Source organism: Enoplosus armatus, chromosome 8, assembly GCF_043641665.1.
Source record: "Enoplosus armatus isolate fEnoArm2 chromosome 8, fEnoArm2.hap1, whole genome shotgun sequence".
NCBI classification, from domain to species: Eukaryota; Metazoa; Chordata; class Actinopteri; order Centrarchiformes; family Enoplosidae; genus Enoplosus; species Enoplosus armatus.
This window is the reverse complement of record NC_092187.1, coordinates 12,883,000-12,897,063: the sequence shown is the minus strand read 5'-3', so window position 1 is coordinate 12,897,063 and position 14,064 is coordinate 12,883,000. Positions and strand designations below refer to the sequence as shown.

Here is a 14,064-nt window from a genome sequence, read left to right as displayed (position 1 = left end):
TGTTTTTGGTGTCTACCACCTCCTTACTGCTAAGTCCTCCACTACATTCACCAGTTAGTCGCTAACTTTGTCTGTCAGCTGAGAAGGTAGTGTACAGTGGGGTTTTTGGAGCATAATTTTTAAGTGGAACGGGACATTAAGATTAATTTTTCTCTTAAGAATCTACTTCATCCTGTTAATGTGTGTCTCTAATGCATTCGGTGAGCATATCCCCACAAATTGAGGATAACACAACGGTGCTCCAGTGCCTTTCCATGACAGCAGTTGTGGCAGTCAAAGTGGGTCTTAATGGCAAATACAGTTGTCTTTTGGATGCCAGACAGCCTCTGCTGTGTGGAGGCACTTCATTCAGCAGAGCCTGAGAGAGATATCTTCATGTCTGTAATATAAATTCCCTTCCTTGTTCTCAGGCTCTGTAATCTCCTCATTTTTGGCTTAAGGCTGAAGAAACAGCTGGAGGCTCTCACATCAGCTGTCATGTAGAAAAGAGAGCAAATTGTTATTCTTTTTTTTTAATCAGCACTTATTTATTGTATAATCTACTACAGTAGAGGAAATGTGATACTTTTCAAGAGAAAATTCTTGATAAAGAGAGGTCTTGTTTTATTCCCACTTTAATACTATTAAATAGCCAATATTTTAGTTGTAGATGACATGATACACAGCATCCAGTCTATGTGTTACAACTGTGTTCAAGTCTATGTGTTACAACTGACCTCAAGTCACCAAGTTCCCCCCTGTGAAGAGGAAGTGAGCCACAACACTGAAAATATAATGTGACAGTGTTTCACACTTAAAATGACCAGCTGCAGCATGAAACACATGAAACTAAGCTGTTTTCATAGAAATAAACCCATGAAATATTCTTGAACACACCAGAATAGCCTTTCTGATTTTATGTTACCACTAGTAAAAGCTAATTGTTATGTAATGTTACTGCACATTGGATTAAAAGATTTACAGACCAGGGTTCAAAAGCCACTCTAACAAGCGCATTATAAGCTCAAAGTAACTTTATTGTGAAAGAGTAACCAAGGTCAAGACAAGAGGGTCATCAGTCACATGCATGCCAGTTAAGGAAATGTTGAATTTCTAGTGTGCAAAGACAACATATTCATGTCATGAAATAGTAAATGTTGTGGGGAGTTGTGTAAGAGTAAGTTTAGTCGGTAACTTTAAAATCTTCTCACATACAGCATTGTGTTACTTTCAGATCACCAAATCTGAGATAAAGGACCAGCACAGTGAAGGAAAACAAACTCACTTGCAAAGGTCAGTAAATTTATTCCAAACTTGCATACAAACACATTTTCATCCGTCTCACACTTTATCAAGATGTAGAAGACCTGAGCTTTCTGAGTGCCGTAACTTTAAAATAAACGACCCCAGAAATGATCCTCTATTTTCTTTGTAAGAACAGTATCTAAACACATCATTTATTTTAGATAACACATTTAAATATATTTTGTTGTAATTCGAATATGTATTGCAGTTACAGCTGTAAGAGTTAGAAGTTATGGTTTTAGCAATAACCTTGTACTTAATAATAAGTACAAAGAAAATAAAAAATGGCCCAATGTAAGCTGGACCCCAACAGAGATTTCTTGCCTTGACAGATGCTTAATGTATAATGCCCAACATGTTATTAACAAAATATTTCCTGAGTAACATTATGTAGAAATAGTTTGTTTGCTGTGCATAGGTAACTCTGCAGATGTGATGTCTGCTAAACAATATTGCAAGCAGCAACTCAATGGTCAAGTAAAAGCCCATCAAACATGGTACATTAAGCACTGGTGTACCCGTTTTTCTCATGATCAGACAAAATGTTTCAGATATAGCTCAGTTCCTTTTTTCTGTACCGTCACTGTCATTCACATGCTACAGCCAAACAGTTTGGAGTATTAAGATTATGTCAAAAAGACATAAACATACATGTGGTAGATGCTACATGTTGCATACAGTGATGATTGGATAACCTTAACAGAAAATAAAAGTGTTTTTTGAACTCAAAAGGGGACTGATTTCATTCATAAAATTCTGTAAAATGGACTTTGACCATATTTTGATGCTTAGTTACGAGTTGTAAGCCCAAAGGTAACTTTAACTTCGACCTGGTAGTGGTGTCTGAGGGACTGTATGATTTGTCTACTGAACAGTTTTGATCATGATTGGACAATGTATTGTAAATAGCACTTCCTATTTCTGAGTGTTTGCCAACAACTTAATTTGTGCATCATGGCCAAACTGTTTGAAGTAGCAAAACCCTGCAGAATAAAAACATCTCGCAGACCCTGCATGTGACATAGCAGAAAGATTAGAGCAACTTTATAGATGTAAAAAAAATGTGTTCAACCTATGGCCTGACATGGACCAGCTTATATTCTCTGGTTTGTGTTGAGGTTATGAGCTAACAAGAGATCTCACCTCTGGACTGACTGACACTCCAGCCTCATTGGTAACTTTTGTATCAATACAGACGATGATCAGCAAATCAAATCTAATGTATCATTGATTTCCTGAAGTGAGTTTTCCTAAAATTGACACAATCTCTCTCGTGCCTCCTTCGGTGTGCCAGTTTCTGTAACAAACAATTGGTTTGATGGGGTGCCATTACTCCCATTGGGTGCCGATGCAGCTTCAGTGCTTGGCGTTGTAAAAAGCAGCCACTGTCTCTTTGATTTGGTGTAGAGGAACAAAGCACATAGTTTGAAGATGTTTTGTCCAGTTTTTCTCCATTTAAGATCACGCACAGTCTTTTTGATTTACTATAACATAAATTCATTTTGCTGAAGGCCGTTGCTCACATATATACACAGTATTTTTGCTTTTTTCCATTGCTTTGGTTATCTTGCAATTGAATACTATGATGGCACGCTACTTTGTTCACTATACTCAGATTGGTAAAATCCTCTCACATGCACAGTGGTTTTTAAATGAAATAATGTCAATAATCTATCAATCCACCAGGTAGGTGTTGCAATAAGAAACAGCGATACTAAGATATGTCACCATATATATGTTCAAAACCAAATAACAATTGGTTAACATAATTTTCAGCCTTGCAAAGATGCTGAAAATTAAATCACATGTAGCAAATTCAAGTCATTCCAGTTCAACGTTCAAATCCATATATGGGTTTTAATTGCTCACTTCCAGACTTGTTTTGTAATTCCTTTTTCTGTCCTCAGAGTCACTGTAATCACATGCTCATCCCTCATGCATCACACTATCACAGTGTTATTCCCTGAGGAAAACTGAATAATGCCTCATTTTTGGCTTGACGAACGTTTGGACCCCTTCGATTTTTTGTCTTGCTCTTTTTCCTTTTCCTGCTGCTTCTTCTCTCTCTTTTTCTCCTCCTTAGCCTCCTTGTACTTCCAGATAGGAGGCTCCAGGTAGCCCTTCTGCCTTTTCTTCTTTTTCTCTTTCTTTGGAGTGGGCTCCCCAGATTTTGTCACTTCAATCTTAGGAATACAGCCTGAGGGGAAGATGCTGTTCCTGTGTGCCATGCTGCGAGGAATGAAGCTTCTCGTGCCGCCTGACAGCATGCTTTCCCTGCGCGAGTCCTGGCAGCAGGAGGTCAGAGATACAGAGGTGGCAGACACAACAGTGGGAGAAGGAGAGGTGATGGAGCCTTTACTGTGGGACACCGTGCTCTCCTCCAGCTCCTTGCTGCTGTGCTTTTCAAGCAGTTCAGGGACAGCAAACCGCCGCTTGCCGATCTCTGGGGGGCTGGAGGGACAGAGTGGACGGCAACCAGTGGCTATCAGGGGGCTGTGGACGCTCGTGGTCATCCGAACCATATGGTCCAAGACCCCATTTTCTTGGGGGTCGTGAGGGAAGCTGAAAGAAAGGCTGTCTTTTAAGCGTTGCCTCATCTTTTGACTGGCTGTTTTGGTGCTGGTGGCCTTTGCTACCAGGTGCTTCAGGTCAGGCCACTCAGGAATGTAGCTTTGACAGAACTGCTCGGCGACAGGATGAGCCTGCAGGCGGCGTAGTCTGTTAAGGGTCTCAAACCTTCCCGTCCTGACGACCCAATCCTTTAGACCTCTCCCTTGAACCAGGTCCATTGCATTCACATCCGCACCTGCACATGAAAAGGGGAGAAAACAAGGAAACAAATTTGCAAACATTGGATTCTGAGGGACAATTGCTCCTTTAACTTGGTCAAATTACCCCACCATGTGGTCACTTTTGGAGCACAATTCATTGAGAAATAGGGTGGAGATTGCAGTTGGAGGAAAACAATATACTAAATCAGGCCAGAGTCCTGCAGATTTGCTTTAATGCTGTCTGGTTGTAATAATTCAGTTTAAGCCATTATTGGATCTATTTAAAAGACTATGACATTCACTTAATGAATATTCAAGGCTTTATAACAAATCCAAGAACACCAGACATATATTTATACTCCACACATGGCTCAAGTTTGCCCGTTAATACAACTAGATTATGGACTAATGTTGTCAATCTGTCTCTGACATAATTGAACTTGGAATAGAACGAGATTTGAATTTTTTATAGTGCTATCCTAAATGTGTCTCTGTACAGTTTATACAGGACTAATCCCTGCCGCCCAGAGAAAGACCAGATTAGTTCACAGATCAGATGTCCTGGTTTACCCTGTATATCACATGTATATTCCTGGGCTTCATGGATTGTACACAATAGTTGTCACCCTTGCATCCTAACTGTTCATTTTCCCCTAAACCATTAGATATGTACCATGGCTGAGGGTGTGCACCAATGTCAGAATCTGGGCTGACTGCCTCTGAATGAAACTATTGTCCCAGATGTTCCTCCTATCTGAATTAAGAAATACTGCAAACGTTGAAAAGAGGTCTTACCATGCATTAGCAGGGCGGACATACACTCCTCTCTGCCCTGCAGGCCTGCCTTGATGAGGGCTGTGAAGCCACGGGGATCCCTGACCTCAGTGTCCACACCAGAGTAGTAGTTAAGGATGTAATTTAGAATGGTGATGAAGCCTGGATTGAAAAAAAATAATGTTAAAAATGATGTTAATATGGTAGGATTGACTTGAGACAAGATGTTGAGAATATACACTATATATGTCATCAGACATACCTGCCTGGGCAGCAATCATGAGGGCAGTGTTGCCATCATTGTCTTGGTGGTTGATGTCTATTAATGGACACGTGTGCAGTTGGGAGACAATATCTACGAATCCCTTGCTCACAGCCAGCATCAGTCCGTCCTGAGGGGGAACATGGTAGAAATAAATTGACCTTCATTACCTTTATATTAAGCCCTTTTCACTGCAGAAATATAGATTCCTCAGGTCCTGTCACTTTCCTTGTGTGATAAAAAGGAAAATGAACTCCATCTCACCCTGCCATTGATGTCCAGCTCCATGGCCTCGTCTTTAGTGACTCCTCTCTCCAGGATCCTGTGCAGGGATGTGAGGTTGTTCCTAGCGCAGGCCTCATACAGCGTTTTAGCCGGCTCTGAGTGCTTTTCATCCCCCTCATAGTCGGGAAGCACAGAGTCTTCAGAAAGTACACTCCCTGAGTCAGAATCATCCAGCAGGATCTCCGAGTCCTCGGATGGGCCTGCGCCCAGGTGGGGGTCATAATTTGAAGTGGCCATTGGACCCCCTTCTGCCTTGGATCACACCTGGGTGTCAGGTCTGCTGCACACCACCCACATCTTGAATAGGAAAACATTAAGTGTTGTTACCATGGACACAAAATTAACACATTTTCTAGATGTTTTCCTGCTTTCTCCCCAGCCATGTGATGGCCATACACCTCTGAGTTCAGACTAAGTTGCCAAAGGGGGGTGTAGTGAAGGCCATGACATGCTGTGCTCAGTGGCCACATGCTGCTGATTGAAGCATAAATATTTGTGTGCAAAAGGCATGTCATAAGGTTAGCATGTTAAATAGACCTTGTGTATGAGGCACAAAGAGGATAAGGAGCTTCACCTCACCTCAGCCCTCCTGTCAGAGTGGATGATCCGTAAGTCTGTGATTTACAAGACAGGCAAGCTGACTGTATAACATGCTTTTTTCCAATGTTTGCTCACTAGCTTAGCCCATCATAGAATAGAAGAAGAGAGCGAGTATGACTCAGAGTAGACAAATATCGTCACTATATTTAAGCTGATTAATACTCGACAAATCTACAAATAAATAAGTACAATCAATGGTTAAGAAACACTATACATCTGCAGAAGCTCAGTCTGTGAAAGTAATGTGAATGAAGGCATAGTAGGAGGAGTTTACTGGGTTGAAAAAGGCCATATGGTGCCGAAAGCAATGGGAGGCCAGGCTAGAGACAGCATCTGTCATGGTGTCTTAACCGTGTCACACTGCTCTGCTGTACAAGTACACTGGGGTGTCCAGCGGTTTTCTGGTATAAATCAATAAACTATACAAAGGCAATTCATACAAATGTTATGTCTGTATGAAGTATATTTTGAACACTGTAATGACATTGTTTCTCAAGGCTCAGAGTTAAGATAGGATGGATTAGTCATTCTTTATGTCTTGAAGGAGCTACAGAGGAGAGTGAGAAAGAGCTTGATTGCTTTCCAGTGAGGGATTGAGGGTTTCAGTCGCCAAGCTGACTTGGCCCTGCATACATCACCACACCACATCCACACCCACAAATTCACACAGATAATTGTTTGCACAGAAGTAGCTGTGCACCCTCTGACGATTATACATTAATGCTAAATTATTAGCAGTAGCAGCATCTTTTGGATAAGCGCTTGTTAAATGCCAGATAGAATTGCTTAACTCCTTTAAACCCACAAACACATGTTTGTACTGCAGCATTGTGTTCGTGCAGAAGAATGAAGATCACTATCACACAAACTTCTCTTTCCCTCTTCCGCCTCTCTGCACAAAGATAGAAAACTGCTACTTTAACTCTGCCATTGTGGCCTACACTTCCTGCTGAGCGACACCTTGCAAGCTGATCAAGCTTCTTCCTCTGAATCCTAAATACGAACTGTCTCTGTTGCCTCTCTAAAACTGTGGAGTGAAGGTGTTAAAAAATATGCAACCATGTGTGCCAAAGCAAAGTGACAAAAATCTTAGAACAAACAGTAATAGTCAAAGTCTCACCCTAAAACAATCCAGCCATGGGTTAGTCCTCTTCTCTTTTTTTCTCCCTCTGCTCTTGTTGGTTAAACCATGCTCATATATTGGACTTCTCCCACTCTTCCTCTTGGCTCTTGGTAGAAACTGGTCAAGTTAAAGTTTCCCAAACTGATTCCAGCTGAATGCCTTCCCCCTCCCTCCATCTCTCCTACTGGCCAGTTAGGCTGCCTCATCAGCCGACAATCCAGGTCCCAACATAGACTCTGCTGTCCTAAGTCAGGCAACATGCTCTCTCCCTCTCATCCTGATTATAGAAGATTTAAGGATTAAGAGAAAGAAACAGACAGCAGCCAACCTTGCTCCCCTTACAGTCTGTTGAGTTAGCCTGCTCTCTCTTTCTCCTCTCTCTCTCTCACTTGTCTCCACAGCTCTCTGAGAATCTGTCCATCCACAGCTCTCTGCTGCCCGTCTGTTGTGTCAGCGCAAACCTCTCCAACAGTCCAAATAAGTGCTGTGACTGAATCATGGAGGCTATGGCTCCCAAATCTGCTGTACTGCTGAGGACCCCCTGCCTGAATAATTTCAGTGTGTCTGCGTGATGGGAGATAGTGTCTTGGGTCTTGTTTTCCCATGGAAATCCATTTGCTGGGACAACAAACTAACCCTGCTGTTACTCTAAGCCAGGGGGGCTTTGGTAGTAATTATTCCCATGACAGGAATGACACACACACAGACATGCATGGAAACACATGGACACACACAAATGCTTAAACTTATTGTGCACCCACGCAGAGGCTGTGAATGTTGGAGCATACACTGTAAGACATTTAAGAAAACAAAGCAGACTTTTGCTCCACTGCTTTAACGTAATGTTTTGTGTTAAACGGGCCCAGAAGGGGTTCAAAGGAGAGCATATTTTCTGTTTCAGTACGCACATTTTCATCTATAGTTCATTTAATCATCTTTTTTACCTGGTTAACGCAGCTTTGTCCGAATAACCCAAATAATCTTCTAATTATAAGTAACAAGGTTAAGATGCTTGAATTAACTTTTTTTTACTAGTTTCACATCAATTTCAGCCCTCTGCTTAAACTGTGGCCGCAACCTTTTTGTTTTGAGGGCTGAATCCCATGTGTGGACAGGAATATCGTGTTAACAGGTTTATTCATAGCATCATGGACTCTATCACGTGGCATCGAAGGTGCATGTAAACAGATTAACCCTGATATTGAATTGCCGTAGGGCCATTCTGTGACTTTGTGCATGTGAACGTAGCCTATGTTATGCAACAGCCCCTTATTTGTTAGAGGGATGCAGACTGCCCCCCTCTGATCTGAACTGGGTAATGCATTGACTTGTTTATGTGGTGTAGTTCAACAAGATATCCAGACAGCTCATGTTTAAAATAGCCATAACATCAATCCTCACTTTTGGTTACAGCTGCTGTCTACATCACCTCCAAATATATCTACAAACATCTTGTTTGCTCTGAACATACATGTGTCCACTTTGCACTTTGAGTTGAACGTACCATTAACAAGTTATTATCAAATGCTTCGTGCCAGCACTGTTAACGAGCAAAAGTATGTCGATATCAGATGTCCATCATCGTAAGAGCCTAGTCTTGACTGACCAAAGCCACTGTGACGAATTGGGCATTCATTCAAAAGCACTTTGATCCTGAGAATTATAGTTGCCAATTGGCTCTGAAGAGTTAACCAACAGAGACATGTTGTTGATACCACCCATCTGAAGCTGACACACCTCCCAACAACATAATCCCACTAAATCCCATCAAATGCCCCAGCCAAGTCCTTATCAGAAGCTGCCTCTTCGACTGTGAACCATCAGATCGGACCTACAGCGTCACGCTAACCTGGCCCATTACTCAAACAGTGCTATGTTTAGACACGTGAGCCTGAGGTGACTGATATGAAACACAGGAAGAGGAAAACAGGGCATGCTTGGGGGCAAAGATTTATAGTTTGTGAAAGGCCAAAACAGAAATAAAGTTGATAGTTGGTAGAGGAAAGGGAAGTCTGTTCGGCATAACAGGGTGGGGTAGTGGTGCACGTGTTTTCCTTTATCATTATAGTTATACAAGAATGATGCTTTACCAGACGAGGGCAGCACAGCACATGCAGAGCACTTTAACAACAGCAGTTTGTGTTCATCTCAAAGAAAATCCAACAGATTTTTCTTTTTATAAATGGCTACTAATCTGATATATGAGTTGAAGAACGTTTTGTTCTGATTCCCACCTCCTGATAGTACTCACACTTTCCTTTTAGGGGCATAGTTATTTTCCTTCTATTCTGCAAATTCCTCACAGAGTCTTTCACTCATCGCTGCAAAAGGCAGTCCAACTTCTCCCCAGACACCAGAGTACCCAGCAGAGGTCAGTGGTAGAGCAAAAGAACTTGGGTAGAGGCTTGGGAAGCAATGAACTAAGTTTAGCCAGCTTAGTGACTGATTCTAAAGACAGCCATGTGCTCAGCTAATATTAGACTGTTGGCAGTCTCCGCAGGACCGGTCTTACCAGCACTTTGCTCAGACTCTGTGAGCATCTGCTACATTATTTCCAGCAATGTGGCTAAAAGACAGAGCCCCCACCCCCACCCTTCCCCCACGCTACTCTGTGTCTAGTGCTACTGAAAGCCTTCAGGGATCAGGTGAATAGAAGGAAGCAGAGAGGAAACAGAGCTAAACTCGTTCATGTAAGGCAAGGAGTGAGATTTTGGGTGATTTGGGAAAAGTTATTACAATGGGAAGTGGAAATTTGTGGTGTTTGTGCTTTGACTCAAGGGTGGGTGAATACGGCACGAGTAAGAAACACTGCGCAGTAAGGAAATGATTTGTTTAGAGCTGAGTGTACTCAAGCCTTTTCCTTAGGAGGGCCCAAATGAAACTTGCTATGGGCTGGGTTAGGGTTAGGTTAGGTCAAGGAAACACAAAGAAGTACAGAAGTATGTAGAAGTACCACGGCTCCCTCAACATATCCACTCTCTGTGCTTCCTAATGAGCGCATATACACATTATTCATATTATTTTACACAGATTGATGTTAGAGCCCCTAAATGAAGTGGACTGATATTGCAAGGTGATATGTAAGATGGTATATTTTTTATTCTCCCGGCTCAACCGAGAAAAGCAAAACCTATTCTGATATTGTGAGGTTTGTGCTACATTTCTTGTAGTTTTATTCACATGAAATCTTAAGAGTTTAAGTATTTGTATTACAAAGAAATGCAGTACAACTTTGACTTTTTATTCTTTCATTCATGGTCAGCATCTTAACCCCTAAGCCACAGGGGCACCCCAACTTTTTGCTCTTTTGATTTGATCTAAAACAGTTTAAAATGTCACATTTGCAATATTTACTATCAGAGAAAAATGGCACACAATGAAAAACATGAAGAATCGTGAAGATAAACATCACTTGTTGCAGACACAGGTCTGGCATCTGCCTATGCCTATGCCTAAGTGTTTATATCTGTCAATTGTGAGCATTATCATCAACTCAAAGGTCATCAAAGGCTTGTGGGCTTCTCTTCTGGCTGCTCTGGGTTAGAGAAAGTGATTCTGATGTATCCACAATCAGCCTTGACTTTGTGCTAATGGCTAGTGTGAGTGATGTGGAAACTTTGTATGAACACAAAAGTGGTGGTTGAAAGCAGCGTAACTACTCCAAGCTTAGTGTTTCCTCGTGCTCTCACGTCTTCACTCCACCTCTGCCAGTAATTTCTCTGAGGTCGTCACTGCTGCTGATGACTAATTGTGCTAAGCCCTGATAAAGTGGTACTTTTTAATTCCTTCAGTGCAAGAGCTCTTTTTTTTAAGATAAGTGAAAAACTTAGAAGTCTGTCTTGGCTAAATGAAAACACATAAGCCAGAAAGTAACAGAGAGGAATGCAAATTAAGTCACATAAATGCAAGTCATTCGTGGGTGGGTCTTGAAAGAGGGAGATTCAGGGTTAGGGTGCTAAAGATTCAATGTTTCAAGTTACAGTTACAATCCTAGGGCCTAATTGATTTCTCCCCAGTTTTTTCAGTTTTTCAAAAAGCTTTAAGAGAAGGTCTTCATTTTGTGTTCTGAGAGATGCATCTTACGTAAGCTGTCATTGTATTTTTTTTAAATCTATGATCAAAAGGCATTCTGGGCCTTTTCACTTTCATATCGTTAACATGCAGTGGTCCAGCCACTCCTTATCAAATAAGCATATATGCTTTAAATTAAATTAAAACTGGTCTTGTCATCAAACTTTCATTCTTATATTTTTATAGGGTACCAATTTTCAGAGAATCAGTTATGCAAAATGATGCCAATGAAAAGAGAAAGCACCTCACATTTGCCTCTATTGCATTCACTCAATTTACGCTTTTAGTCAAACACAGCTTCATCAGAGCGACACGGAGAACAAATGTCCTCACAGGGATAGTCATCAATTAACAATTAACACATCTGAGGTGATTAGAAAACAATTAACCTTTTTTGAATAATGGAAAACATTTATTAACATTATCAAGAATTACATGAAGATATGTTACATTTTCAGACTTTAGATCTTTCTTAGTTTTTGATTTTTGTAGATAAGCTGGCAAATTCCTTTTTTGGTGTCACACATTATTATGTTCACTCCCCACTCCCAAAGTAAGTCCATGATAAAGGTTTTATTACCTTCTACAAGGTGATAAAATGTTGTTATCTTGTGTTTTGGGTGTTTTAGGTGTTATTTACATCTAAAAGTGCTCGTGGGGTAATATGTATGTTGACAAAATCTCTAGAAACATTTTACAACAACACATTAGTGGAAACAACAATAACACCAGACAAAAAGATGAGAATTATGCGGTGACGAGTAACTTTTATGAATGTTCTGCCACATGGTTTTGTGGTATTTAAAATTAAAGATAAAATATGGATTAAAAAACTCTGCCAAATGGATTATTTCTGGATTCATACATTGAACTCTTAACAGCCTCCATTACTGTATCTCTCTGATGTAGATAATCATGTTATTTATGACAGTTTTGTACCCAAAGTTTTTTTTTAAGGTCTGGTCGCTGTGTCTCATGTCCTTAATGTATTTTTATTTGTTTTGCCTTATATTTTCCATTGTATCTGGACATTGATAATATTATACTGCAGTGTTTTGATGCGTGTCTCTGTGTGTATTCCAATATTTTGCTGGTTAGGGTTTTTTTTGGAGGGTCAAAAATTAAGGAAGACATGTAAGATGTTTTACATCATACTAAGACACGTAAGATGTTTTACATCATACTAAACAGGTGTTTTGTTTTCTAAGTGCTTTAGGTGTGTTCATTGAAAATTGACAACTCCTCCTCTTCATATGGGAGGTTATTTCTTCTGTGTGTTTGGCTTGGTTCTGTTTGACTGAAAGCTCAGACAAATTGGGTGTACGCAGTGGAGGGAAGTGTGGAAATGCTTTTCATCCAGAGTATCAGGGAGAAATGTCTTTACATGACTGGCTTTGACATCTTGTCATTTGTTTTGGGGAGTTTACCCTCAAAATAAGTAAAAATTACAAGATAAAAGATAAAAAGGTGACCAATAAATAATGAGAGATAAGACAACAAATGGTGGAAAACGCACAACACCAAGCTGGCAACCCTCATGCTGAGCAGGTCTTCAGATCTTGTAGAGGCTCACATGGAGGAGGCTCAATCACCCTTGGCCTAGACTGTGTATTTGACCAAAACAGGACAGCGTGAGGATCTCAGGCTGCACTTGGACTCAGTGGAGGTTAAACACTCCGAGACTTGGGTGTCCAAAATGTGCCTGAAATTCAATAGATAAAAATAACAGCAATCCAAACTGTTGTTGTAGCCAACAAGGTGAAGCTAAAATGGATACTTTTGCTTTCTTGTCTTATGAGTCTGCAGCATCATTTGGGCTGTCTGCAATCTGGAAATACTCAACTGCCTCAGACAGTTGTACACGGATTTACAGAATTTATAGATGAAAAAAAAAAAAGCATGGATCATAGTTTCCATGGATTAAAAGACTAATATACTGCCTGAGATTCTGCTGATTTGCTGCAAACATACCTTTTTTGCAAGGTTTTGTATGTTTCTCCCGGCTTAAAACTGAGTATAAATCCTTTGAATAGAAGTAGCTATGTTCAGTGTCAGTCCAAACTTCACTTTTTATCAAAAGTTACAGCCTTATAGCTTTCATGAATTATAATTAAATCGTTAGGAGTTTTAGTATAACTGCACACACTCAGTAACTCAGTGTCAGCAAAAAAGACTTCAGAAATGTTTTAGAAGATATGAATGTGAGTGATGTTTTGCACCTTAAAGAAAATCAGATAAGATAATGAGTAGAAAATAATTACAGGAAAGACAAACCAAAATCAAAATAGTGAATGTATTTCTGGGTAAACTGCCCTCACTTTGAAGATACATCTGGCCAGATCAGATTTGAGCTCTAACAGGATTAGACTCAATAGAATGATAATTTCAGACCTGTCTGCTTTTAGATTAAAATCAACATCTACAGTTTACAGACCTGAGCGGTCCACCACTTTGGTCGAGACCGAAATATCTCAACAGCTATTGGATGGATTGCCATGAAATTTAGTACAGACCTTCATGCCCCTTCATGATAACCTATAATGACTTTGGTGATCCTCTGACTTTTCATGTAACTAACCCCCATCATCAGGTCAAAAGTTTAACTTGTTACTTGTTGTGTAACGTCAGCATGTTAGCATTCAGCTCAAAGTACCATTCTGCCTGAGCACATCCTCATAGAGACGCTAACATGACGGTAGACTCTTAGTCTTAGTCTAGATTTAAAAGTACACTTGCCTGATGTCCGGTTTATCTTATCGATTAAACCACAGATGAAGACCTGGTTTTACAAATGTACACTTATAATGTTTTTTTTCGATGTTGTTCCAGTTTAATATGTTTAATTTGTAAGTGCTGTGGTGCCTCCTCTTTCTTCTTCATCTTCTTTTTGCTGT

General features: G+C 40.4%; 1 protein-coding gene across 1 annotated transcript; it reads right to left on the bottom strand.

Annotated features, from left to right (window-relative positions):
* Nucleotides 1-3,269: 3,269 nt before the first annotated feature.
* Nucleotides 3,270-5,613, bottom strand: ankrd33aa (ankyrin repeat domain 33Aa). Its single transcript, XM_070910397.1, has 4 exons — nt 5,356-5,613; nt 5,092-5,221; nt 4,851-4,991; nt 3,270-4,090 (listed from the first exon to the last, which is right to left on the bottom strand). The coding sequence occupies exons 1-4, from the start codon at nt 5,611-5,613 to the stop codon at nt 3,270-3,272; spliced, it is 1,350 nt and encodes a 449-aa protein (XP_070766498.1).
* Nucleotides 5,614-14,064: the final 8,451 nt, after the last annotated feature.

Bases quoted from the DNA above. Each gene is read 5' to 3' on its own strand.
- ankrd33aa (XM_070910397.1), bottom strand. From the start codon at position 5,613: ATGGCCACTTCAAATTATGACCCCCACCTGGGCGCAGGCCCATCCGAG. The intron at 5,222-5,355 runs GTGAGATGGAGT...GTTCCCCCTCAG, and splicing joins AGCTGGACATCAATGGCAGG to GACGGACTGATGCTGGCTGT. The intron at 4,992-5,091 runs GTATGTCTGATG...TTTTCAATCCAG, and splicing joins CATGATTGCTGCCCAGGCAG to GCTTCATCACCATTCTAAAT.